At 43.3% G+C, this 26,404-nt stretch overlaps 4 protein-coding genes and 1 long non-coding RNA gene across 5 annotated transcripts in view; 2 read left to right on the forward strand and 3 right to left on the reverse strand.

Moving 5' to 3' along the window:
- Positions 1-5,081, forward strand: part of atp13a2 (ATPase cation transporting 13A2) — a 17,560-nt gene extending 12,479 nt beyond the window's left edge. Inside the window, exons 21-29 of the mRNA XM_019873120.1 lie at positions 35-195; positions 1,128-1,208; positions 1,310-1,389; positions 1,612-1,764; positions 2,523-2,619; positions 2,694-2,917; positions 3,281-3,432; positions 3,521-3,693; positions 4,574-5,081. Of these exons, the coding sequence (XP_019728679.1) occupies positions 35-195; positions 1,128-1,208; positions 1,310-1,389; positions 1,612-1,764; positions 2,523-2,619; positions 2,694-2,917; positions 3,281-3,432; positions 3,521-3,693; positions 4,574-4,747 (1,295 nt within the window). The 3' untranslated portion in view covers positions 4,748-5,081. The remainder of the gene's footprint in view (positions 1-34; positions 196-1,127; positions 1,209-1,309; positions 1,390-1,611; positions 1,765-2,522; positions 2,620-2,693; positions 2,918-3,280; positions 3,433-3,520; positions 3,694-4,573) is intronic.
- Positions 4,892-8,583, reverse strand: szrd1 (SUZ RNA binding domain containing 1). Its single transcript, XM_019873125.1, has 4 exons — positions 8,425-8,583; positions 7,251-7,300; positions 6,609-6,884; positions 4,892-6,339 (listed from the first exon to the last, which is right to left on the reverse strand). Exons 1-4 carry the CDS (start codon positions 8,470-8,472, stop codon positions 6,228-6,230), a joined length of 486 nt encoding a protein of 161 aa, XP_019728684.1. The 5' UTR covers positions 8,473-8,583; the 3' UTR covers positions 4,892-6,227.
- Positions 8,583-10,239, forward strand: LOC109517776 (uncharacterized). The gene is made up of 2 exons (XR_002168609.1): positions 8,583-8,661; positions 9,179-10,239. It is a non-coding gene; the product is annotated as an uncharacterized LOC109517776 (long non-coding RNA).
- On the reverse strand, positions 10,033-19,379 carry LOC109517773 (protein-glutamine gamma-glutamyltransferase 2-like). The gene is made up of 15 exons (XM_019873122.1): positions 19,154-19,379; positions 17,946-18,131; positions 17,616-17,849; positions 16,268-16,386; positions 15,574-15,702; positions 15,042-15,210; positions 14,051-14,183; positions 13,864-13,967; positions 13,523-13,611; positions 13,186-13,339; positions 13,010-13,098; positions 11,943-12,126; positions 11,546-11,706; positions 10,891-11,027; positions 10,033-10,482 (listed from the first exon to the last, which is right to left on the reverse strand). Exons 1-15 carry the CDS (start codon positions 19,161-19,163, stop codon positions 10,317-10,319), a joined length of 2,064 nt encoding a protein of 687 aa, XP_019728681.1. The 5' UTR covers positions 19,164-19,379; the 3' UTR covers positions 10,033-10,316.
- A 1,358-nt stretch (positions 19,380-20,737) lies between these two features.
- Positions 20,738-26,404, reverse strand: part of LOC109517757 (uncharacterized) — a 22,378-nt gene continuing 16,711 nt past the window's right edge. The window contains exons 15-21 of the mRNA XM_019873096.1: positions 25,732-26,101; positions 25,385-25,555; positions 25,078-25,255; positions 24,785-24,901; positions 22,644-22,889; positions 21,739-21,968; positions 20,738-21,242 (exon numbers count right to left, since the gene is read on the reverse strand). Of these exons, the coding sequence (XP_019728655.1) occupies positions 21,207-21,242; positions 21,739-21,968; positions 22,644-22,889; positions 24,785-24,901; positions 25,078-25,255; positions 25,385-25,555; positions 25,732-26,101 (1,348 nt within the window). The 3' untranslated portion in view covers positions 20,738-21,206. The remainder of the gene's footprint in view (positions 21,243-21,738; positions 21,969-22,643; positions 22,890-24,784; positions 24,902-25,077; positions 25,256-25,384; positions 25,556-25,731; positions 26,102-26,404) is intronic.

A 26,404-nucleotide genomic window follows, 5' to 3' on the forward strand; every position in this document is an offset into this window, starting at 1 on the left:
AATGTTCAAAAATGGTCAATTTTTTCTCTCACAGGTGACAACATTCGAACAGCAGTCAGCATTGCCCAAAGGTGCGGAATGGTGAGGGCTGATGAGGGGCTCATCTTTGTCGAAGCCACCGCCTGCACTGCTCAAACCACACCCACCCTCAGGTTCACCGTAGAAGATAGAGAGGGCACATTTGTCACAGCCCAGGTAAGTCCCACTCAAGAGCACTTTGTGTGTCGATTTAGACCTCTGACTTGCAGCCTGCGACCCTACTTAGCACAGGTTGAAAAGGAAGCCGTCCACTCGCACACTTGCACCAGGGATTGGTTTCGCGTAAGAACGGACTGCATTTTGATGGATTCTCTCGCCAGTTATCCTCCTGCGACACATTCGGCCACCGTCTCATGGCGAATGGAGCCGTTAGCGGGAAGCCAATTTATGCCCTTGTTAAACCAAACCACAACTTTTTTTTGTCATTCACGACGGTCGTGTTGTCAGACTGCCAGATAAATATCGTTCTGCGTCTTAGAATGGGTGAGATGTCACACTACACGTCTTTCACCGACCACATCCTGCCCAGTCGTTGCGTGCTTCCGTTAAGATTCAGCCCATCGGCGCGGCAGGGCCGATGCGGAGGAAGAACAAGCAGCCATCAAACTCATGTCGACGGAGGCATTATGTGCATGTGTTTTGTTTCTGTGTTCAGAAAAGACAAAAAAGTAAAAAAAAAAAAAAAAAAAAGGAGAATAAGGACCCATACCTGCCTGATGGGGAGAGGGCGGCATGGACTGTCTATTCTCCAAAAAGAACTTGAGGTTCCAAATTTGCTTAATGACACCATGTTTGCTAATCAGCTGCTAGCTTTGCAGTTAGCAAATGTAGTATTAGTTCAGTGGTATGTATTCTGTTGAGAGAGAGAGAGAGAGAGAGGTTTCTGATTTTTCCCCTCTGAGGCTTTCTGCCAATTTACGCGGGATGGAAATCTCACCGATTGTGAGTTTTTTACATGCGGGCTGACAGAAACGCAAGAATGTGGAGTTCATTAATGAAAAACCTCAAGATTATTTTGAATCAAGCATTCATGTAAAATAAATACAAAATTGCAGTTACATACAGTTGATGTTTTCTTCCTCTACCAGGGAGATTTTGGTTATCACTTGGCTATTAGTGGCAGTTCATTTGCTGCCCTATGCAACCACTTCCCTGAGCATCTGCCAAAGGTAATGAAAAGACGTACTCCGCTTTTCTCTGCTCTAAAACTATGAAAAGTAAGTTCTGTCCTTTTACTGTAGTTTAATCTTCTCATGGTGTCATTGCGCAGGTTTTGATGCGAGCAACAGTCTTTGCACGGATGGCTCCTGACCAGAAAACACAACTGGTGAAAGAGTTCCAGAAACTGAAGTGAGCGCACACACAGGAAGGAACTAAAAACATGTACATCATTTTCAGCGTTAGGAGGTTGTATTTAATAAAATCAAGTTCAAAGCAAGTTCAATCAAAAACATCTCAACAGCTCCAGTTACACTTTAACACAGCAAGTTCGGCAAAGTACTAATTTCAGTTTTTTACTGAAAATGTCTTGAAACCAACAAAACTTTCTACCGTCCTGTTTCTTTATGACAGCTACCGGGTGGGCATGTGTGGAGATGGTGCCAATGACTGCGGTGCCTTGAGAGCCGCTGATGCTGGGGTCTCTTTGTCGGAGGCGGAGGCCTCCATCGCTTCACCTTTCACCTCCAAGACTGAAAATATCAGCTGTGTGCCACTGCTCATTAGGTGAGCAATCGTGGTGATGCAAACATGGTGGCGTAGCGGTTAGCAAATCAGAAGATCGAGGTTCCAATCTCTGTTGGGACGTGTGCGTGTGCGTGTGCGTGCGCGTGTGCGCGCGTGCGTGCGTGCGTGCGTGCGGGTTGTCTCAAGTCATACCACCTACCTTCCACAAGTCAACAACATGCATTTTAGCCTAAAAATTGTCTTGTTGGTGTCACTGTGTTTTGAATGGTCATTTGTCTCTATTTACCTTGCTCTTGACTGCCGACCAGTCCAGGGTGTATCCTGCTTCTTGCCTAAAATCAGCTCAGATACTCCACTCAGCTGTATTTATAGAGTACTTCAAAGCAACAAGTGCTGTACATGGAGCAAAAATAATGAGACTCCAGCTCACCTGTGACCCGAAGGAAAATGGATGGATGGATTGGTTTGTCAAATTACAAACCCTGGAATTTGCCCAAAATGGCTGCTTAAAACCAAAATGGCTGACATCTTTTTCAGCTTTGGACACAATTTTTGTGTGTCCTGCTGTGGTGGACACATCCACCCAAATTCACGTCAGTCGGTGAAACTTGTGATGGGGGTAATTTATTTATTTATTTATCTAAAGTTTCCAGGAGGCGCAACTGACTGACTGAGTTTTGTATGTTCCCCTAAAGGTCATTCTGGTGGGGGGGTTGTTTTGTTTTGGTTATTTTTTATTTTTATTTTTATTTTTTGGCGTAATGTCCATGACGTCTGACTTGTTCTTGTCTCCGCAGAGAAGGTCGATGTTCTCTGGTTACCGCATTCAGCCTCTTCAGATACATGGCCGTGTATAGCATGATTCAGTTCTGCTCCGTGCTCATCCTATACACAGTGAGTCCACCAGCTAACACAAATAACACAGAGGATAGTCCTGTATCATTTTAACGGGCTGAAAACGTGTCCAGGTGAGCACCAATCTGGGTGACCTGCAGTTCTTCTTCACTGATGTCGTGCTGGTGACCCTGCTGGCTATCGTGATGGGGAAGGGCGGCCCCAGTGAGAAACTGAGCCCGTGCCGGCCACCGGCCAATCTGTTCGCCTTGCCCGTTTTAGGCAGCCTGTTCATCCACATATCCGTGATAATCTTGGGTCAGATTGTTGCGCTCTTCATCACCAAATCACAGGATTGGTCAGTCCATATTCAACATGTGTGCGCTTGCGTGCCAAAATTTGAGTAATGTTTAGATTATAGTATGGAGTGTTCATTTGCTACAGATGGACGTGTGCTAACACTAGCATTAGCGGACGCTAAATTGGTCAATTGTGTAATGTCATATGTGCTTGTTATACCTCATTAAATTTGCCGTATATCTGTTTGCAGTATTTGATAAGCACATTAGCGTCCAAGGTTTAGCCACCATATGCACCCGTACAGCAACAATTACGTTTTTCCGACTTTTATTCTCAATTTTGATTCTTGTCCCTGATTAGCTTAGTAATGAATTAATCAATAATCACTTCCGTGCCTGATGATGATTTGCTTCTCCACCAGGTATATTCCCCTCAATTCCACGATTTTTGGGACTGCCAACTTACCCAACATGGAGAACACCGGCATTTTTTCCTTGTCTGGTTTCCAGTACATCTTCATGGCTGTGGTGGTCACGAAAGGTCACCCTCACAAGAAACTTCTCTACCACAATTGTAAGACATGCTGGCACTTTGACCGCTATTGCTTCTTGCTTTAAAAGCCAGAGTTTTTGACACATTTTTGCCCTTATTTTCCTTGCAGTGATTTTCCTGTGTTTACTCTTCGTTCAGTTTGCCGTGATGACTTGTCTAGTGTTGTATCCAGGACCTTTCTTCAGAAAGATAATGCAGCTTTATGACTTCACTGACTTGAATTTCAAGATGCTGCTTGTCGCTCTGGCTGCTCTCAATTTCCTCATTTGTTTTGTAGTGGAGGTGAGTGTGAACAGGAAAGTGGAAGCACCGCTATTTTTCAACATTTTCTTTTCCCATTAAGAAACTCTGCATCTGCTCAGACTGTGTAGTCCGGAATGTGTTTTTTTTTTTTTTTTTACTCCAGTGTTCCCACCTGGATTTTGAAATATAAGTATCATTTCATTTGCTGTGTTAAAAATAAATGGGGAGTGCGTTTTTTGTAGATCTTCAAAGGTTGAATTGAGGAAACTGGATTCTTAAGCTTAATACAAAAGGATAGAAAGAAACTGCTCCTTTGTTGTGCCAGGCATTTGTACAAGGGAGTGTCTTAAACTGAAGTGTAGCTCATTGAAATTAAACCGTTTACGTGCTGAACATCTTTAAAAATTTCTGAGTATTTAAAATGTTGCCAAAATGATTGGTTTGTGAAACCAGTTGTAACTCATTTCACATTACCCTAAAAAATAAACAACTTATGTGTTCCGGTCATTTGGTTTTGTGAAATATGCAAGCATGTTGCCTTTGCAACACATCAAAATAGCGACTGTGAATTATTAACAAGGCATCTGTCGTTTGCTCTCTTGAGATTTTTAACAGCCACTCAGTAGAGCAAAAACATACATATCGTCTCCACTAACCCTGGCCACCCCCCTGACATAAAGATGTTCTTGTTCTTGTTTTCCAGCAATTTGCTTGGGGTCTGTTCCACAGAAGGAAAAAAAAAAAACGAAAAAAAAACCTAAGGGGTTAATTTGTGAATTGCAAACTAACAAAATATGCATGTTCACTATAATACAGTGGCTGCTTATTATCTTTGGCTCATTTTATTGATTTTTAACTCATCATATTTGGATGGGACTGACAAAATATGCTCGTTGTCTTCTTTTTATTTGTTTTGCAGCTGCTGATTGATGTTGGTGCCCTGAAATATCTTTGCTGCCTCTGCCCAAAGCATCCATCCAAGAAAAAGTTCAAACATCTCAATTCACTCCTTTGTGACCCCTCTGTCCCATCGTGGCCGCCCCTGAACCAAACACTGTATTCCTCAGAGTACACAGCCATCGGCATAAATTAGCGTCTCATTCCCCTGACATACAAACACTGTCAACATATAGTATAGGACTACAAAAGTCTAATAAAGTGATTGTTTTATTACATGACTGAGGCCTGTGTTTATTTTTTGCAGACGTTAATGAAGCACAGCTTGCGGTTTAAAACATTTTTTTTTGGTAAGTCATTTTATTAAATCTGTTTATTTACAGTCTGCACTTTCGCTAGGCATTCCATAGGCTGTTTTCGCTCACACTCTCCACTTGCACCCCCAGGAAGTAAAAGAAAGATACAGGTGGAATTGAACCTTTCCATCAATGGCTTGTACCACAAAATATGGCTTTCTTGAAGTCTACGTGACAAAAAAAAAACTGAAACGCGGGTAGGGTAAACAACATGAAACATCATTTCTGGGCTAAATGGTGACTTGCTTTCTGCTCTCTGGATCATGTTCGAATCATATATCCTCCTCATTCATAGCAGTGTCAGAATTCCAGCCGTGACCTTTTGCACAAGGAGTCAAACATTTCAAACAGACAACAGCCATCATGTTTGCATAAGTTCATGAAAAAGAAAAAAAAAAAAAGGAAATAAAATCCTTTTTAATTGATTCATACTGTAAGCATTTGAAAGAGTTCACTTCCTACGTGTTGCGCTGGAGAAGACATGGCCAAGCTTGCTAAAAGGAAAGGAAACTCATGCTTTATGTACAAAGTATGCTGGGTAACCTGATTCCCATCTTTGTTCTTGGGTTAAAATACTTCTGGCGTGACTGCCGTCTGGTATATTTAAAAGGCAGAAAAGCTCCTTAAAAAAAGTCAACGCCAAGCCCGCTTACTTTACTCAAGGCGCTTACTTTTAAAACAGAACGACGTGATAACCTGTGGAGAAAGGCCGGCAACACAAAAACAAAATCAAGCAGAAATAAAATGGTTCAAAATAAATGGCAACATGCTGGTAAGGAGCGCACTGATAAAGCCACGCTGCGACACCATGAGATGATCAATTTTGCATCCCCAAAACAATGGCTATATTTCACATGGTTTATGTATCGCGAGGGCTAAGCTGGCAGGTCCTCTTTACAAATGATTTATGTAAAAATGACCAAGCGGAGAAACCGTTGTAATAATCCCAAATCTGAGGAAAAAAAGCAAAAGGTAAAAAGTTGGTGAGCCCACCGTGAAAGATTTAAAAATGACAACTATAAAGTGACGTTTTGACTATTATTGCTGGGGCATGGCCATCACCTCACTGCACCTCCTCTTTGCTAGTCTTTGCTTGGAGAGGAGGAGTGAGGCGTTCCTTATAAAGAGATCGTCACAGTGAGTCCAGGTGTTCATTGTCACAGTGTCGAGATGGAAGGAGGGAGGGCCTGGGGGAGGGCGAATGCTCTTCCTGTAGAGGAAGTGGGAAGAAAGTTTGGGGCAATGTAGTGCTTCTTGTCTGCCCCCCTCCCACTCGCCCAAAAAAGGCTCACTCTCCTTACGGTGGCCCCTAGGTCCAATTTATCTGTGCTGTCGGAAACCTTGGGTGCCGTCGGGGCTGTTTGGCTGTCGGATCGTGTGATTGTTGGATCTGGTGTCCTCTGAAGGCAACGTAGAGTTGATGCGACTGGTCCTGGAGGAAAAACACACAACAGGAGGTAAACATTTCCATGTTTGGTTCAGCATATTGTGGGAGTAGCGATTGTAAATGGCATGAGTAGGCCAGAAAGTGGTTGCCAACCATTTTCACTCCAAAGCCCAATTTTGGAATTCATTTTCACCCATAGTCAGCAGATTGAAGTTGTTAAATAACTTCAATTATTATATTAATCTTGTTGTGGTTAACATAAGTCTTTGCAGTAGAGCAAGACATCAAGAGATTAGTGTCTAAACAAGATTTACCTGTCTGAGGCGTTCTTATCCTGGGCCGTCTCCTCCGGACAGGCGCTCCCCAAAATTCTCTTGCGAGCCTCAGCATACTCCGCCTCGCGCTGTGCCAGGGACTTGACCTGGGGCGTGGGCCTGTTCTGGTTCAAGGGGGACCCCAGCGACCCGTTGTTCGCGGGCCGCTTCAAGATGCGAATCTGAGGTGGCGGCGCTGCCGGTAGACAGTCGTCCTGGATCACCATGGCTGTCTTCAGTGGCGAGTGCGAAGAACAATGGTGGTTACTTGACTCTCTGGAAACGACAGCGGGCAAGGTAAAACTGATGAGGTCTTCACAAGGCATGTTAAGAAAAGACAACTCTTTTATGATCTCCAGCAGGGGAATTCAGGTCTTACAGCAGCACACAGTAAAGTATTTTGAATAGCGACAATAGACAAATGTATATTGACTAGTGGGGCAACATAAAACATTACTGCAAGGAAAACTTGCAGCAAGCAGGCAACAAATGGACATATTTTTGTGAAAAATAAAACTAGAGATTTTATTTTCAGGGCACATCTCTGGGCCCTGCCAAGATACACTTTAAGAAATGGCGGGACATGATATTTATGTCACTTTAAAACAACCTCAACAAATAAATGCAGTTTTATCGTCTTACTTTTCTCTTTGGCTGATTCTTAGTTTCTCCTCTAACCGCTTTTCCATTTCCTGCGGAAGGGAAATGCAAACATTAATTAATGTAAACAAATTAGTCCAATGCGGATTTTGATGGCAGGGAGAAAAGAAATTAAGTTAGTGTGTGAAGGATAGAGAGCAAGTCCTGGAGTGGAAGGAAAACAGGGTTGAGTTACAAGCTATTTATACATTACACGGGGGCAGCTGTCAAGTCACGGTATGAAAGCGGTCAGCTCGCTAACATTAGCCACAATATGCCGTCATTAGGGAGGGAGTTGTTATTTTCTTCAATGACAATTAGGATATGTGAGGAATTATGACGTGAAGCACAGCGCCGCTGGCTGGCTAGCCACTTCCGACAAACAGCGCCTTCTCGGGCCGCGGTGGTGACGTCATCGTCTGGCGCTAAGCTAACTTTGCCTGCAAACTTGATCACTCAGCACTGTCGTTAAATGGGCTAACTTGGCTACTTCCCAAACAGTTTGCCGGCAGAACATTGTCTCCACTCTCCGCCGTCAAACTTGTGAAATTGAGCTATTTGAAAAGGAACTTAAAAAAAGACAGGCCGTTAATACCAACATATTGAATTAGCTATCGTGAAAAGTTGGAACCCGCGCTGAACAAATCGGAGCTAAACGGCCAATTGAGTGTGCGGTGCGTCGACATCGTGTTAATTATAATTATGAAGCCTTCGTTCTGTGCGTGTACCACAAATACGTGAGTTGAATTAGAAGCGGTATCTGTCAGAAGCGTATCCAGAAAGTAAGCCGGAAGCCAGTTGAACCGTAACACTGACACGAGCCGGTTGCATGCCAGCCACAGCAGCGTTAGCTGAAGTGAAAAAAAAACTGAAACTTTGTCACCGGAACAGGCCTACACGATAAACGGGCCGCTTGGAGATTAGGTACTAACTAGTCCTTACAGAATAACGCACTCGCTTATCGAGCTCACTTTGATTCAGCCGAGCTAACTCGTGAGTCGCCTGGCTTTAGCTCGCTAACTTTGCCGAAGCTAACGCGCTAGCAAGAGCCACATTGTTGGCCCGCGGCACTCGGGACACACAACAAGCTTTCCAAGAATGTCCCGCGACGAAGCCGAATTCAAATCACTACCAAGGCGGTGGCGAACAAATTAATGTTAGTCTGGTGTTGCTTTACCCCGTTATCAGCCGCTTCCTCCCAACTTTCCGTGACCTCCTCATCCATGTTTCATCGTGTTGGTGGAGACACGCTGCTCGGCGGCTGCTGCACAACCGGGTCCGCCTCTCTGCCCTCAGGCACGTCACCGTGACGGCTTCCCCCGCGGCACGGTGAAGCACCCCATTCGACTCCACTGCGGATGAAGCAATACGTGCGATGGTCCTCGGTTTACGATGGTAAAGCAGAGGTTTCGAGGTTAGAAGTGCGCGCAACCAAGGGTGTTTCTACACCGCTGGCGTGGGGGCTCCAGGGAAGAAGCACCGTGGAGTTAAAAAATTTGAATCGGAAAATTGGTTTTGATTCAATCAAATCGAATCGTAACATGTACTGTCTTTGAAGCGTATCACAATACATGTATCCAGATATCAATTGAATCGTTCGAAATAGTTTGGGCTTTGGAGCGCTACCACATCTTACACATTAATAAATATGACAAAAGATGCAGCTGTACATTATCGAATCCCACTGAAATTAACCAAATGGAATCGTTCCACTTGAAAATGTACCATACTTGATTCGTATCATACCCCATATATTTCTGTGTGGAATCGTCTTTTATTGGAGAGATTCACAACCCTTAAGAAACGACTTAAAAAAAAAACAATGAAATGTGCTAAATCTTAGTAAACAAGCAATAAAAAAAGGCATGGAAGGCAATAGATAACATTACTTACATCTGAGTGAAGCTTTTTCTGCTTCTCTCCCCACAAAGGTGGACGCGTTCTACTCTGCCGCTCACCCGCACTTATCTCTCTCACTGCCTGCTGACTTGGTCTTGAATACAGACTTCTATCTTTCAACTAGCATCCCAGCCTTCCGCTGCATCTTCTCCCGAATATCAAACCACGAAATTGGTCAGCTGGTCTCTCAACACAATCAACAACATTTTCTCAACCAGAAGAGCAAAGAAAGGGAGAAGCTGTTTTTTTTCCGGATAGTACATTCACTGCTGGGTATATGTTGGATTCCTGGAATAAATGGAAGAAGATGTGGAAGACGCATACATTATTAGAATTCTGATGCTATTTGGAGCTGGCGGGTTCATGATTCATCACAAAATTCAGAAGACGTGAGCAGCTTTATTAGAAATGAGCAAGCTGTCGGTGATGTTTGGTGGGCTGCTGCAAGCTATCAACACTCAAACTCAGGCGACAAGTGAGCTCAATCGCAAGTTGGATGTGACTTCTGAGACACTTCACCTATCGTTTACCAATGTGGAGAAGTTGCTGTCTCGTCTTGAAGAATCGCTCACCAATTCATCCAACTGCTGTCCATTCAGAGCTGTAGGAAAAAGACTCAAGCTTGACTGAAATCCTCCTTGTCCTCTCCTTGGTGTTCGTGATTATGCGATTCGAGGCTGTGTCCATGACGACGAGACAATATGTTTTGGCGTGCCAGATGGGACAGAGACTTGCACATACACGCTCTTGAGCATGCGACGCTTACACAACCCCATTATCACTGCCTTTTCGTTGTGCTCCGTTGGTGACCAGCACCTCTCACCCAATGTCAATAGGCTCTAGTTTACCCACGATTATCATGAAGACAGGCGCTTTAGAACACAGATGGATTTAGTTGTCATTTATTTCGTCAAACAAGTACAATTCAATATAATCAATTGTTCAACTTAACTGGTAGCTATTTTTGCTGCAGACTATAAAATCACTAAACATGATCAATTCATAGTAACAAATCAATGAGATATATAGCAGCGAGTCAACCTGTGTTGTGTATTGCAACATATAAGGGTAGATCAAATAAAAGGAAGCAATAAGACCCCCCGCCCTTCCCTGTGTCTGACAATGCATTCCGGTATGTCATTCCAAGTGTTTGAAAATGAGAGCGTAGGCTTATATGTGTGAAGTGTCACGTTCCTTCACCACAACACTGATGGTGTTCTTAATGTTCTTCAGTTTGTCACTGTCAAAGCTGACCAGCAGCATGCTGGAGCCAGCCAAGGTCGGAGTAAACACGGCGGTGACCATGGCTTCTTGTTTGGGTCCCACACGCCCAATCCTGGAAGAAGAACAGAAGTAGAAGAATTATTAAATTAATTGCACACATTTTCCGAATGAAGATAAGAATATGGAACCTAGTTCCTGCTGACTTTGGATGTAAGGTGGTCTACGTCCTATACTAGTCAATAGTCAATCAAAAGTCACATCAAGTCACAAACTAATTTACACCTATGGGCAATTTAGAGTCTTCACTAAAGCTAACGTGCACGTTTTTGGAATGCGGGAACAAGGAGAACATGCAAACTCCTCACGGGCCCAAATCCAAGAGTCGATGATAGATGTGTTAGCCAGCCTTATTATGTGGGTGGGGTCAAATGCTGTTTTTCTTTCGTCCATGCACTGATTTCACTTTTCAATGAACTTAACATGCATGTTGTCAAGAAGAAAGCGCCAATAGCCTACATACTTGAGTGTTATGGGTTTGCCATCGATGAGGCCAGCGCCCCCAACAGTGAAGCTGCAGTCCAGGAGCGCCTCCGGTAACGGGTTTAGCATGGTCAGCCTCACCAACACTGGCTGCATCACCATGGCTTCTCCTAGCATCTGCACAAACACGTTTAATGAAAGGCTAGTCAGTGCAACAGAAAATAAATGAGCCTCCGGAAGGCCCAGATAACACCACAAGAGAAGTAGCTAGATTTAATGGGCAATTACGACATTCTCCAGCCTCCGGAAGGCTCAGATAACACCACAAGAGAAGTAGCTAGATTTAATGCCTGTCACTTTTTTTTTTTTTTTTTTTTTAAGTTTGCTATAAATGTTGGAAATGTTGCTAAATATAGTAACAAGGTTGCTGCGTTGGCAAAACGGCGTAGCGAATATCTTAACGAAAATCATACTCAGCAGCTGCATGAGATGGAACTGCCCCCCCCACCACCCTCCTAAAACCGACCGATATGAACCAGAATCTGACAAGTAGATATTAAGTCTGTAATTACTCTTTATCCTTCATATTTTGATAGGAGAATATCAGAGACCTTTTATGAAGACACGTGGAAACTGGTTTAAAATGTAAAAAAAAAATTGCAGAATATGTCCCACATCAGATTTCAATACCGTACCTTGATTTCTACATGTGGCTCGTCTAGTACTATAGTCTTCTCGGCCTTGTGGTAGTCGACGGTTTGCTTGTCGATGGTGATGGCTGACAACTGAATGAGTCGATCGGACGTGATCACCGGTCCGTAAGTGCCATATTCCAACTTAAGGTACAGTCGTCTCGCTTAAAAAAAACACAATCAGTCAACTCCTCATTCATGAATCTACTGTAAATTCTATTACAGAGGATGACATTTTATTTGATTTTTAATTTCTAAACATTTTTAATGGGATGGTAGAATCTCTGATTGTTATGAAGTCCTTTTTTGATGCAAGTAAAATCTAATTTGAATGACTGGGCAACCAATGAGTTATTTTGTACGATGCGTGTCCATTTTGGTGAATTGAGGAGGTTCTCACCTTCTCCAGCGGGCACCTCCAGTCTGTCCGAGGTGAATCCACAGCTCTTTCCTCGTCTGCCGTTGTAACCCACAGCTTTGGCAAAGAAGAGGAGCGTACACGTCTTTGTCACCATGCAGTTATTGGTGACGACTGCGTACACCTCAAAGTCTGAACCCACGATCATATTTTTTGCCAGCTTGATCTTCAATAAAAAGGAGAAGAATTATTTAGTTTGGGTCATCGATAGAACGAGGACAATAATGCACTGCTCTTATTCAGATACTGCAATAAAGTTGTTTTTTTTTGTGTTAGTTATAAGGTCAAATCAATTATTTATGTCAGCCAGTTCTGTGTACAGTAATTGTATTTTGTTAAACACAAAAAATTAAGTTAATTGTGGATCAACTTAACAAATGAAAAAGGGTTTGGGTTAGGGGTGAAGGTTAGGGTTAGAGTTAGAGTTAGGGTCACGGGGTTAGGGTTTGGGTTAGTGGGTTAGTGTTCAGGGGTTAGGGGGTAGGGTTGTGGTTAGTGTTGGAGTTAGGGTTTAGGGTTGGGGTTTAGGGTTTGGGTTTAGGTTTAGGTTTAAGAGTCAGGGGTTAGGGTTAGGGGGTTAGTGTTGAGGTTTGGGGGTAAGGGTTAGGGGTTAGGGTAAGGTTGTTCGCGTTAGGGGTGAGGGCTAGGGTTTGGGGTTCGGGGTCAGGTTTAGGGGTTAGGGTTTGGGTTAGGGAGGTTAGGGCATTAGGCTTACGGTTGGTGTTAGAGTTAGGGGGTTAGTGTTAGGTGTTACGGGGGTAGGGTTAGGGGTTAGGCTTGGAGGTTAGGGTTTCAGGTTAAGGCAGTTAGGGTTAGGGGTTAGAGTTAGGGTGTATGCCCTGGTCTGGTTGCAACACTATCACAGGGCACATCCAGACAAACAGCCAGTCACACTCGCATTCACACTTTTGGAATTTACAGAACATCATACAGACAGCGAGAGATTCACCCCTAAAACTCAGAATTGTGAGGCAGATGTGCTAACCACTTGTCCACCGTCAGACCAAATGAGCCAATTATAATTCCAGTTGAATTCAAGGTTGGTGAACCTTGAGTTGGAGGCCCGGGTCCTCTCCCCGTTGTTGTAGCTTGTTGTGGTGCTGGGCCTTCTTGTACACTTCCCGCTCCTCCTTGGAACCTAAAGCATCAAGTGACAGAATTTGAAGTTGACAAAGTTGCTGCTCTTTAATGTACATTGAAGAAAATGCACAAGACGTGTGTTTACCTTCAGGATACTTGTACTCATCTGTGATGTCCTGTCTCTCATCTGAAGCGACAGCTTTGGTGCTGATGAAGCGTCCGACGGATTTCGTGGATCCGCTGATCTTGACGAGCTCTCCGTTCGACAGGCGCATCAAGTCCACCACGTCGGCATTGACCTAATGCAACACAGAACTGCCGTATGTCATCAGTCTCTCTCCAAACCCAAACTGCTACCCTTATTTCGTAGGTGAGGTTTAATGCAAATTGCATCAACTTGTTTGAGCTTGGTTGATTTCTATGCTTAACAAGTATTTTTGTTCTTTCTAATTGTCATCAGTATTATCCACCATCAAACTCACCTCGGCAAAAATAAAAGGGGCATCATATTTTTTGGTGAGCTCTCCTTCCTTAATGGCCCTCAGTGCAGCCGGTCCGCAACGATAAACACCTGACAATATACGGAAGCGGATCTCAGAGGGATTCATTCCAACAGTTTTGTATTCGTGTTTCAATAAAGGCTTACGCTACAATCAAAATGGTGCCAAATGAATACGTTGCTGATGTCATTAAAATCAAAAGATATCATATTTTTTAAGGCTGAATTTTTGCTACAGCTCTTGCATTGGATGTCATCCGATTATATAAGTGTATCTCACGTTGCGGCCGTCGGGGTGTACTGTATATGAAAACTCGAGCTCACCGTCACTCTTCTCCTGTGGTGTTGGATCGCTGGTTTGCCATCCGTCAAACTCCTTGCCCAAATCTGGACGAGTCATCCAGCTGTCCACCCAAACATGGAAGTTCCTGCCAAGAGGAGATGAAGATGAAGCTTATAAATGATGATGATGATGATCACCATCACCATGACTGGCTGTAATGTTACTCACCAGACCGAGTCCCCTTCAGAAATCATTTCCCCATCTTCATTGTAATGGTTTTCTATGATGAGGTTGGCGTTACTGTCATGGGCCGAACCAAAGTTGGTGACCACCCGACATGGGATACCCAGGGCGCGGGACACTGGAGGAAGCAGGTAAACATTGGATACCGTCTTTACTATGTATGCGTGTGTGCGTGCGTGCGTGCGTGTGCATGAACTACACATTCAAATGTTGTCAAAGAAAGACATGTTTTTCATTTAGCACTCTTATAGCAATAATGTGATTTCATAGACAAAGTCGTAAGTCTCTTACAAAGACGCAATCACCTCTGAAAAAATAAGATAAAAAAAAGGCCGTCTGTCCAATTGTTGAAATGTGCTTTTTACATTTTTATTTTTGTCTTAATTTCATAAGCGGTGAGTTCAAGCCTAACCCAGCTGACTCCGTGCAAGGCGTGGGGGACACCCTATTCCGACATATTTACTATTTTTATTGATTTATTTTTCCTCATTACGCTGTTCATTTTCAGCGATTATTGATTTTTTTTTTTCTTTTTTTGGCGGGGTGTACCCTGTGTCTCGCTGGGATAGGCTCCCGCTACCTGTGATCTTAAACATTAGCAGCGATTTAAAAAAAACAAAACAAAACAAATACTCTTTATATTCTTACATACTTTTATATGTGAAAACCATCTGTATGACCTGACCCTTGGAATATTATTAAAAAATATATATATATATTTTTTGGGGGGGGCACTGGTTTCCAGAAAATTCTACTCAGAAATGGCTTTATGTCTCCCCAAATAAATTTTTGATACTGATTTAAAAAATGTCGACTCTTTTCTTATTGATTTCTTTTGACCTACAAAAGCAAAAAGGACCACACAAATTAAGCAAAGTGTACAGAAATGCCTTTTCATCATGGCTGTGTAATTATTATTTTGAATGACCGTCAAAGACGGATTAACAGTCAGGAAAAAGTTTGACTCATCCTCTACCTGTACAGCCAACAGCGGCGAACACCCAACACTGTCCATAGCGGACGGGGCCACTCTCCGCCCACTGGCGCAGGATGTCCCCGGTACCGACCCACTGACCGGGATGAATGCCTCCAGTAAAGTCATACCACTCTCCCACCAGGACCCCTTTGTCGTCATTACTGTTGATCTGAGACAACAAACGCGGAAATGGTGAACGTGACTGTGAAGTCTTGTTGGCCTGCATGTGGCCTAAGATTGACCTTAAAATTGACCTCTCGCCAAAGTCAGCGATCCAGTTCACCTGCAACCCTAATGAGGACACTGACGAATGGATTTGTAATGTTTATTTATTTTTTTTATATAGGCCAAACATAAACTAAGTCTTCTTCCATCCATTTTCTCCAGCGCTTGTCCACATTGGGGTGTATACTGATAATGTACTTGCGTTGATAGATGGCATTAATGCCATCACGACTGAAGCCGTAAAAATAAATTGCTGTAGCCGTATTTTCATCAACGGTGGATCCTCACCTTGGCTTTAGCTACTTACCATGGCGCTCAGGACTCGAGTCACGTAGATCGGATTTTTCCTGGCTGAACAGTCCTGGTCGGCGTCCGAAACAAATTTCGGGTTGTCGTCAAGGATCTTCAGACAGATGTCCAGAATTCCTGCTTCAAACTGCACACAGAGCAAATGGGACAAAGTTTCCTATTGTGTTCATAATTGTGATGCAAATGATGTTTCTATCAATTATCCATTTTCTGAACCACTTATCCTCATGAGGGTCGTGGTGAAGCCTATCCGCCAGCTGTCTTGGAGCAGTAGGCAAGGTACACCCTGAACTGATTGACAGCCGACCGCAGGGCACACAGAGACGAACAACAACCCGCGCTCACACTCACACTCAGACCTCGGGGACAATTTAGACTGTACAATCAGCCTCCCATGCAGGTTTTTGGAATGTGGGAGGAAACCGGAGTACCCGGAGAAAACCCATGCAGGCACGGGAGAAAATACAAACTCTGCAAAAGCTGCAAGTTCCACAAATGACTTTTTTTGTTTCTTTTTGTCATAAAATGTTGAAAAACACTGCTGTGCATTATAATTTGGAACAGTGCATTTGGATAGACTAGTTACAAAGCTCAGAGACAAACAATTTGCGTAATAATTTGGAACTTGGTGTACACATGCGCATATAAATATAGTGATCTTTTTTTTTTTTTTTTTTTTTGAGCATACACACCTGTCCAAAATTCCACGGCGTCCCCTTGATGCGTTTGTGCGTGCCTCTGTAGATCTGGCCGTGCTGCGCCAAAACATACTCGTGCCTCTTGGCCTCGCCGTGCATGTACACAGCATCATCTGCGGGACCGCGCACAATGTGAAAAGCGTTACTGGCAATGGTGAACAGTAGGATGGCCTCACCGCCTCCGCCAAGAATGTTACTTTGGGGATCGAGGATTTCATTTTCACTGTGTGAATCATGGTTGAAGTACACCCATTCAAACTATTTCAATTCGAGCCTCTCCAAACTTTCCTCTAATGTTGCCTATGTTTGTACTTATACATTAAAAAAAAATAAAAATCAAAGAATTTCACTTTTTCTTGTAAACTACCACTCCCACAAACAAGAACTCATAAATGTTACTGCTATCATTGTAATATTATAAATATTTTCCAAAAAACACCTTTTCCTCAAAAGTAAAAACAAGCACGTGAATGTGACCAATTCCCGATTTTCTCACTTCACCCTTTCCTGCACCCTGTAACTTGAAAACATGATAAGCTGTCGACCGTAGTAACCGATGTCCCTCAAAGGGTTAATATTGCCATGTTTCAAGAAAAATACATTTTCCTATTATTTTACTCCTCTATAATGATGTACATTGATGTTAGCACATTATTCTGTGATATTGTGCTTTCTAAAAGAAAACAAATAAACTACTTTTCACTTTCCAACTGCTACTGTCATGTTCCGTATTGGGCAGCAGGTGGCAGGCGTTCATTCTGCTGTCTGCACACCTGCTGCCTATTTGCCAATTATCTCTCCTGCTATATCTAAGCACTCCAGTTTCAGCACATTGCCGGAGTATTGCACGCCGTGCCACTGCTGTTGCCCATTTACTCGAACGAACTCGTACACTATCGCTGATTGTTATATTTCCTAGTCCTATTGTAGACTATTTTTAAGTACGTGCTGTACCCAATATTTGGCTACATATTCTTCCTTGCCGTTTTTTGCAAGCGTTTTCTGTTGTCGCGTTTTTTCTCTATTTCCTGGTTCTCATTAATTACCAGCGCTTTCTGTTTTTCCATTAGGCGGAGTTTTTCGTTAATAATAAATGTTATTTTTGAGACAGAGTCCTTTGTCAGTGTCTGCTCTTTCGGTGATCCACTCATTCTCACCTTTTTCTGTTACGCACAAAGCGGTTCTTTTCCCTGCTTCGTGCGTAACGTGACAGCTACTTTGTTAAAATTACTTTTGAGAGTGATTGCCCCCCATCAAGTTGATAAGTTGTGGTGAAGAATTTACTTGATAGAACACCTAATGGTTTCCAAAATGAAGGCAAAAAAAAAAAAGGAGGACTAACTTGGACACCAAGCGTTAAAGAGCAAAGTAAATTGCCCTAAGGTGGTCTTCTGCCCGCGGTGGTCGACAGTCAGAGAGTAGAGCCCAATGGGTGCATTGGGGGATGACATTATGGTGAGGGACACTTTGTTGCCAGCCCGATCATGAGTGGCCGAAGCACTCCACTCCGTGTCAACGGTGGAGTCACTGAGCGGGAAGGAAACCTTAGTGTCTGATTCTTTTTTGGGCAGCGGACCTGCAGGGTGCACATAAAAAATCTAAATCAAGACACACAACACACACGTGTGCATGAACAACGTGTCTTCCGGTGGTGGGGCGATTGCTTTCTCACCAGTGTGGACAATGAAGTTGAGGTTGGCGTCGTGTGCTTTGAGCGTCTTGCTGCCGGGCCTCAAGTGGACAAAGATGGTGAAGGCTTGTCCCCGTCGGACAATCAGGCGCTGGTCCGCAAACGGCTCCGTGTGATGGCTGCTTTTGTTGCCTCTGATGTTAAGGTCACAGCGCTCGATAGCCAAAACTGCCGCAAACACATGACTCAATGAGAAAATATCATGCCATCAAGTTTGGTCGACCGATGTTCTTATTTTACAGATTTTCCCGATCCCAGGAGTGTCATGTAAATATTTACAGGAAATTAATTTTTTTTTTTCCGATTTACTTTTTAAATCAAATCCACACACAGTGAAGCACTGGAGTCTGTAGATCACAAGTGTCAAAGTCAAGGCCCGGGGGCCAGATCCGGCCCGCCACATCATTTTCTGTGGCCCGCGAAAGAAAATTATGTGTGTCAACTTGCCTGATCCTTGGTAAAATCTGGACTGAAATGTCAAAGTGTCATGTGTGATAAATGACGTTGCAATTTTGCAATAGTTTTGTTACCCTGTTCACACTCACTTCAACAATAACGGAACAAACAAATTGCTGTTTTTAAGACATGTCACAAGGAAGCACTGATAGCTCCGATGAAGGCTGAAGTGACAGCCGAAACTGTCAGCCAGGTAAGGGTTGAAGAGAAACTTCACCAAAAAAAAGCATTGTCTGGAAAAACAAAAAAAAAACTTTAACCTAATGTAACAAACAAATAGTTGGCTTGAGTGATTTCAAAACTAGCAATCCATAAATTAATTAGTTGTGTACAATTTATGCAAAGAGAATGATTAAACATTTATTTGGTTTCAGTGTCGTAACAGCCCGCCGAGGGAAAACGTGACTCCAAAGTGGCCCGCGACAAAAATAATTTGACACCCATGCTTTAGAGCAATGTATCCCGACTGTAAAATAAATCATAACAAACATGTAGAGCATCGGTGTCAAACTGCAGTCCTGGAGGCCCGCCATCATGCATGTTTTCCATCTCTGCCTGTTGCAACGCACCTGATTCAAATGAACAGGCTCAATATTCAGCTTTTGAAGAGCTTGCTGATTATTTCAGTCAGGTTTATTGTCACTGAGAGAGATGGAAGACATGCAAGACGGCGGCCCTCCACGACCGGCGTTTGACACCTATGATGGAGAAGAGCATGCTTTTTTTCAGCTTACCTTGACTCATGATTGCAGTGGCGCTCGGGGTGTGTGTATGTGTGTGAGATGTGCCTGAAGCAAAGTCACAGCTCCTGGCCCTGGTGGGTATTTGTAGCCACGTGAAACCAGAGTGGGCAGTTCACATCTGACCTCATCTGGTCATTATTCTGTTTTTAGTTGGAAGCGCAGACAGGCTTGCATCACTTCCACTTTCTCTTTTGGAGGGACATTGATTTCTACTAAAGTCCATTTGACGCATGTCATTGAGACGAGACAGGTGACATGCTTGTTAAGCCATCACTGTATATTAAAAAAATATCTGTGGCTGTGTACTATTGTATTTCACTATTTATACGATGCGGTGGCATGACATTTATTTGTCGTCTAATTTATCATCTATGACAGACAAATGAAGAAATCAACATATTCTGCTAACAGCACACTTCCAACTTTATTGGTACCAAAACAACATTAACAAGAGACCTGACTGCACATAATACTGCATATACTTCATACAAACAAACAAATAGTGACTCAACTTGTGTAAACAGCTTCAGAAAGGAAATATGATAAAAAAGTTAGTAGTTTAACAGGCAACGTCAACCGTGTGTGTGTTTGACCAGACAAAAACATAAAAACAAACAATCCCCCACCACCCTGAAAATGACAGTGACATACCTCAATTCAAAGTGTCCATTGTCTTTTGTCCCTGCATTGATGCTGAAACAGCACCTCAAATTCACATGCCGTTTAAAACATGTGATTCGTATGTTCGCAAGTGGCCTGTCCCTTTTGTAAATAAAACACACTTAGACACACACACACACACACACACACACGGAAATTACATCAAATATTTGGAGGACAGCTGTGGTAAATAATAATTAAAAAAAAAAAAAAAAAAAGAAAGAAAACTAAGTCAACACATCAATGTGTCCAAACTGTCCATGAAGGGCAGCAATTGCCATTTTTGGGATGTGTGTGTGTGAGAGTGCGTGTGTGTGTGTGTGTGTGTGTGTGGGGGGGGGGGGGGGCAAAAAAGCCGCTCTCTGGAGTCATGTCCTTAAATGGAAAAAAAATAAAATAAATACATTCGACTCTGGTCCTGTGTGTTCAAGTTGAAATTATTGAACGCTCGTTCAATGCGACTCCTGCATGGCCAGATTTTGACAAAGCACAAAATAAAATACGCTGCCACAAGAAGGCAAAACCAGTTGCCGCTGTATTCGCTGTTTTCTATTTTATTATTTCAAATTCATGGCTTATGAGTTGTTCATGCAAATATTTACTCTAATATAGCCTTATGATTTACACTAATGGCGGCATGGTGGTTGAATAGTTAGCGTTTCTGCCTCACAGTGCAGAGGTGCTGGGTTCGATTCCGGCTCGGGCCTTCTTGTGTGGAGTTTGCATGTTCTCCCCGTGCCTGTGTGGGTTTTCTCCGGGTACTCCCACATTCCAAAAATATGCACGGCAGGCTAATGCAACACTCTAAATTGTCCGTAGGGTGTGATTGTGAATCTCGATGTTATTTTTGTCTGTGTGTGTCCTGCGATTGGCTGACAACAGGTTGAGGGTGTCCCCCGCCAACTGCCCGAAGATGGCTTCGATAGGCTCCAGCACACCCCGTGACCCCTGTGAGGATAAAGTGGATCAGAAAATGGATGGATGGATGGACTAACACAAGGTAAAAATTCAGGCTATGTTACAGCTGTACGAATGGAACTTGTAAACTGAGGAACACCTGCAACGGAAAAAAAAAAGTAAAATAAGATCTATTACATTAAATGTTATTTCAAAAATTTCGGCTTGTCCGTTTTCTGCTGTATGCATTATTTTGTATGCGATAAAACCTTGAAATAAACAACCATGCCAATAAATGCTTGCTCGTGTGTGTGGCCTCATAAAGTCCAAAGGTCACATGGAAGGAAGTGAAGTGATAAATAAGAATCCTAAAAGAATGAGGAGGTGGACCAGAAGAAATCAGAGCGGCGGTGAGGACCAACTATCTGCAATTGAAATTAATTGTCACAATTAAGATAAGAGGCTTACCATGCCCTCGGAATCCAGGTTAAACCTCTGTTGATTTGCCTATCGGGATATGTCCCTGTAATGCAAAAACATACACTTGTAAAAGGAGAATGAAATTCAAGAAGCAATGAACAGGCCCTCGAACCTACTTTTGCACGGCAAATCCTCACCCAATTTAGACAGCATCAACAAAAACACATCGCACTTCAGTAGTAAAACACAAGTACCGACTGATACCAGTTATCGGTATCGGACTGGTACCAGCCTTATCGTGAGTATCTGATATGTTTTAACATATCAGATAATCACGATAGCGGACGATACTAGTCACCAATACCAAGATAGCGTGTCTATTATACAGAGTGCAATAATCACATCTTGCCTTTTTTGCACTTGTATGTGCACATATTTGTCACCACTATGGCTAGTGTATCTGCTTCTGAGTGTGGTTTATCCACAGTTCATCAAAGTAAGATGAGAGGAGTATTTCGGCAAATAACAGAAGGCAATGAATCCCTGAACGCCTAACTGTAAATATACGTCAGTTCACTGTACACCCTTTCGCCACGCACCTGAGCATCATCCAGATGCGGAGGCTTGGCGTCAACGGACGCATTCTTCGTCTTGACGGACGGTGAGCTATTCATGTGACGCAGCGATGCGCACGGCTGGGGACTGTGGGAGCCAAGTGACGATGAGGAGTCCACAACCTCCCGGCCGAGGGCCGACAGACAACTGTGCTCCGAGTCGCTGAAGAACACGTTGGCGCTCTCCTCGGATGAGTCTGCTGTGTCTGTTAAGTCTGAAAGATAAAATAAGTCATGAGCTGAACTCTGCAAAAGTAATACCGGTCAACACATACGAATTTTCCCGTTATTGACAAGTTTTTACGTGGTATCACGTTTTCACATGATAATGTTCAAATTTTTACATGATAAGTACCGTATTGTCTGCACTAAAAGGAGCACCTAAAAGCCTTCCATTTTCTTCAAAGCTCACAGCACGCCTTAAAATCCGATGCGCCTTGTGTATGGTCATTACGGTAATATTTTGACCCCCAAAATGGCTCCTTGCTCGAGACATGCTGACAACGCAGAGTTCAAACTTAAGGCGATCGGTTACGCAGTTGAACATGGAAATAGAGCAGCGGCAAGAGAGTTCAACGTTAACGAGACAATGTTATAACTTGCTGTTGGTTAAGTGAACTGTGTCGCTGCTTTATTAAATATGTTTTACTGACATCTGATCGTTCTGTTGGCGTTTCCATGAGCGTAGCTCCATCTAGTGGATGCATTGTAGATTGCGTCTTATAATGCGGTATGCCCAATGTATGAAAAAAAATTACAAAATAGGCCTTCATTGAAGATGCGCCTCATAATCCAGTGCGCCTTTTAGTGTGGAAAATATGGTATTACGTTTTTACGTGACACTTATCAATGCTTCTCCCCTAGTCTGAGGTGGTCTCCGTCAAACGTACTGAGCGGACGATGGTTTGTTTTCCAGCGGTCCTGGTCCTGATGAAGTCGACAGTGACGAGTGTTGACCTCATTGTCCAGTACACCGTCGGGGGCGGGGCCAGCAGCCGGGCTTCCAAGATAGCCAGCGGGAGAAAGCGAGCCACGGCCTGACGATGAAGACGACTGGCTGAAGGTGGTGGAGGCAGAGCCAACGGAGTACGGGCGAGCGAATTCTATAGCCCTGTGTGAACAACACGCCACAGGGACTGACAACACACAGGCATACAGTAGTTGCCATCAATCACACAAGAAGGAGCTCGGTGACCACAAGCATTAACTATGGAAGTGTGTTCCACTTCTGACTTGGACATACTCAAAGGGGAAATGTTTTGCTGTTAAAAACATTGCTTAACCCTTTCATGCACCAATAATGATAACCTGTAACCTGATAACATGATAGGGCTGTCCACTGTCGTAACCGCTGTCCCCGAAAAGGATTACAGGAGACAGATTTTTTTTTTTCATTTTAAAACATTTCCCATGAAGCCATCTTTCATTTCTGTGACATACTTTTGGTCAAAATATCGCAAGAATCAAGAAATACAACAGACTTTTCGAGGGTGGAGCCTTAGCACTGAGACGAGACTGAGACTAGACTAACAGTGTAAAGTAGAGCAAGGCTTGCTCACAAACACTTTTTTTTCAAGCAGGCAGTTTACAAAATATTTATTCTGGTGTTCTCAACGATTCAGAAAAGTAATTTAATTCCGATTTTTCCTCCCTCAATATCGCAATTGTGAATCATTTATTTATTTTTCCAAGGTCCTTCCCGTCTATTGTTCAACAAACACAAGCAATAAAGAATCGGCATTCCAATAAACTATATCAAATTCATCATACAAAACTGTTTTGGTCTTGTAGGTCAGGTTGACACTAAAATAAAGGTAAATGAATTGTGGAATAATATGAATGACAGTTGATTTATCAACTTCGGTCAGATTTGTTAACTCGCTCAAGAGAGCTTGTGAGTGGGGGAGAGCAGAAGGTGAGGCAGACACTTCAGTTTATTGTTGTTATTTTGGCGCGGTTACATCCCACAGTGACCCAGCCTGCGCGCATTAGCGGGAGTGCTGAGTGACCACCTCCTTGTTATCCTTTCAACATCTGATCAGACGTTACAATACACACAATGCATTGTGGTCGCGCGGCTGGCTGGTTCAGCAGCCGCTGTGACTGAATGCGGTCATCCCACAGCACGAGTTTGACTTACGGTTCTTGCAGTGGTAATAGTTACAAAATCTGCAAATAAATGTCAACAGCTTCAGTGCAAAACACTGGTTTGGGGGAATGCTATTGAACCATAAAATATAGATTGATGTATAAAGTACATTTACAGGCCAATTGATCACGATCTATCTATCTAGCCAGCTAGCTATCTAGCTAGCCATCTAGCTAGCCAGCTAGCCATCTAGACCGCGAGCTAGCCATCGAGCCCCTCTAGCTATCTAGCTAGCTAGTGTAACGTCCGAGTTTAGAGGCTTTATAAATCTCTCCAACAATAATCCGAATTTGGGACCACCGCCAGTTTATTGCCTTTTTCTTTTCAGCACGCGACAGCAACGAACGTTCACTTCGTCACCTCCTTCTCACGTCACCACAAACTAGGCATACCAGAGACCCAAGTACAGGAACCGCTATTAAGCCTACACTAGCTAGCTACCTAGCAGGGTAGCTATCTCTATCCAGGGTAGCTATCTCTATCCAGCTAGCTATCCATCCATCCATCCATCCATCCATCCATCCATCCATCCATATATACATACCTACAAATGAGTTTGTCACCAAAAATACAGAGTCCAAATTTATATATGTACTGATGAATGGAGCCTGCTAGTCTCTGTCTCAACAATTACTGCTTGCCTACCAGAGTAATTTGTTGTTGTTTTTTTCCCCAACTTTTTAAAGAGTTATTTTAAGGTGCAATTAGCACTTACTGCGGCTTTAATTCTTGTCCCAAATACCTCAACCATTCCTTCCATAGATATTTTCAGATACAATATTTGCGTTAGGACCACCGTCACGGACAGCTAAGACAATGGCCGACACTGCCTCGATGTGACCGCAATAAATGTACTCTATGCAGAATGTTCCTAACACTTACCTCTGCCAGGCAGGATGCCACTGACGTCCCGGTCGCAGATGGCAGCCTCGCTGGGTTGAATGTCCAAGAATGATTTGTGACCCAGTCCCATGAACGCTCTCTCCTGTAGTCTTAGTTCTGCAACATAGAACATAGTCTGCATCTTCCAATGCACGCAATTGCAATGGTGTTGACGTGTCATTGACTGACAATATGGACAGTTAGAGAACAGATAAAAGAACAGATACAAAGATTGATAGTGGAATGGATGGCCTTTTTTTTTTCCTCGACAGTCCATATGATTCAGTTGGTACCTCGACTGTGAGTCGCCTGATCCCAGAGAATCTTCTCCAAGTCAGCGGTCCAGGCTTTCTTCAGATCTACGCTGGTGGCCTTCAATGTATAAGTGTCCTCGCTCTTCCTCCTGCGGAACCAGATTTCAAAGCAAAGGCCGCTCACGCCGGCGTCATGAGTCATCCCGATGTCGTTAGTCTGGGCGAAAGAAAGAACACAAAGGGAGACATTCAGACGTGATCTCTGCTTAGTTTATCTGTCCAATCCGATGAGACAACAGCTTCACAGTCAAGTTGTGAAAACAAGTCGGCACCAGGTTCTCCACACCTTAAAGGACTGTTTGTAGACATAAACTTCATTTCCAACTTCGGTCTTCTTTGTCTTGCTGAAGAGAATGAGATGCTCAAAGAGGAAGATGCGGCGCAGGCATTTCTTCTTCCGAAAGAAAACAGTAAACTCATCCTGTCGAATGAGCTGACCTTGTTCTTTTAAGTTTACCTGTCAGCAAAGAAGAGAAGACATGCCTGTATTCTAACTAGCACCACCTTGTTTGAAAGTGTGCCCCTGTGATATGCTTTTTGCAAATTTTGTGTGTGTTGAAATACGTTTTGTGGATGTTTAAAAAGAGCGTTTTGATTTAATTCATTATATCTCCCGTTTTACATCAGTCTTACATCACAGTCCTGGATAGCATCCATGGTGAGCAGGTCGTTGCCGTGACGCATCTGAAAGCGAACCAGGTCAACGGCAGCCTTGATGTCAGCCCGTTCGCTCGCTCTGCCGCTGAACTCGGCATCGTTGACACCCGCAGTGGCATCAGTATTGTCTTGCGGCCGGCAGGATGCAGTCAGAGCCAGCATGTCCTGCAGCAAGAGGCTGTACTTGCTGATCCTTTGGATGGGCCTCAGCAAGTAGGAGGACAGATCCATCATGTCCCCGAGCTCCTGCTGTTTCTTCTGTGAAGGCAAAATGAAAGACTTAAATGTGGAGGGACTGGGGCAGAAATGTAAGACAACCAGAACTGCTTCAATAACAGCTATATGTCTTTAAAGGAATTTGTTTTTCTTTTTTTTTTTTTTTTTGCAAAGTCTCACCAGATCATGTAGATGGGCCTCAGCAAGTAGGAGGACAGATCCATCATGTCCCCGAGCTCCTGCTGTTTCTTCTGTGAAGGCAAAATGAAAGACTTAAATGTGGAGGGACTGGGGCAGAAATGTAAGACAACCAGAACTGCTTCAATAACAGCTATATGTCTTTAAAGGAATTTGTTTTTCTTTTTTTTTTTGCAAAGTCTCACCAGATCATGTAGCTTTTCTATACACACATATATATATATATATATATATA

Source organism: Hippocampus comes, unplaced genomic scaffold (assembly GCF_001891065.2).
Source record: "Hippocampus comes isolate QL1 unplaced genomic scaffold, H_comes_QL1_v1.1 scaffold28, whole genome shotgun sequence".
Classification (NCBI taxonomy): Eukaryota; Metazoa; Chordata; class Actinopteri; order Syngnathiformes; family Syngnathidae; genus Hippocampus; species Hippocampus comes.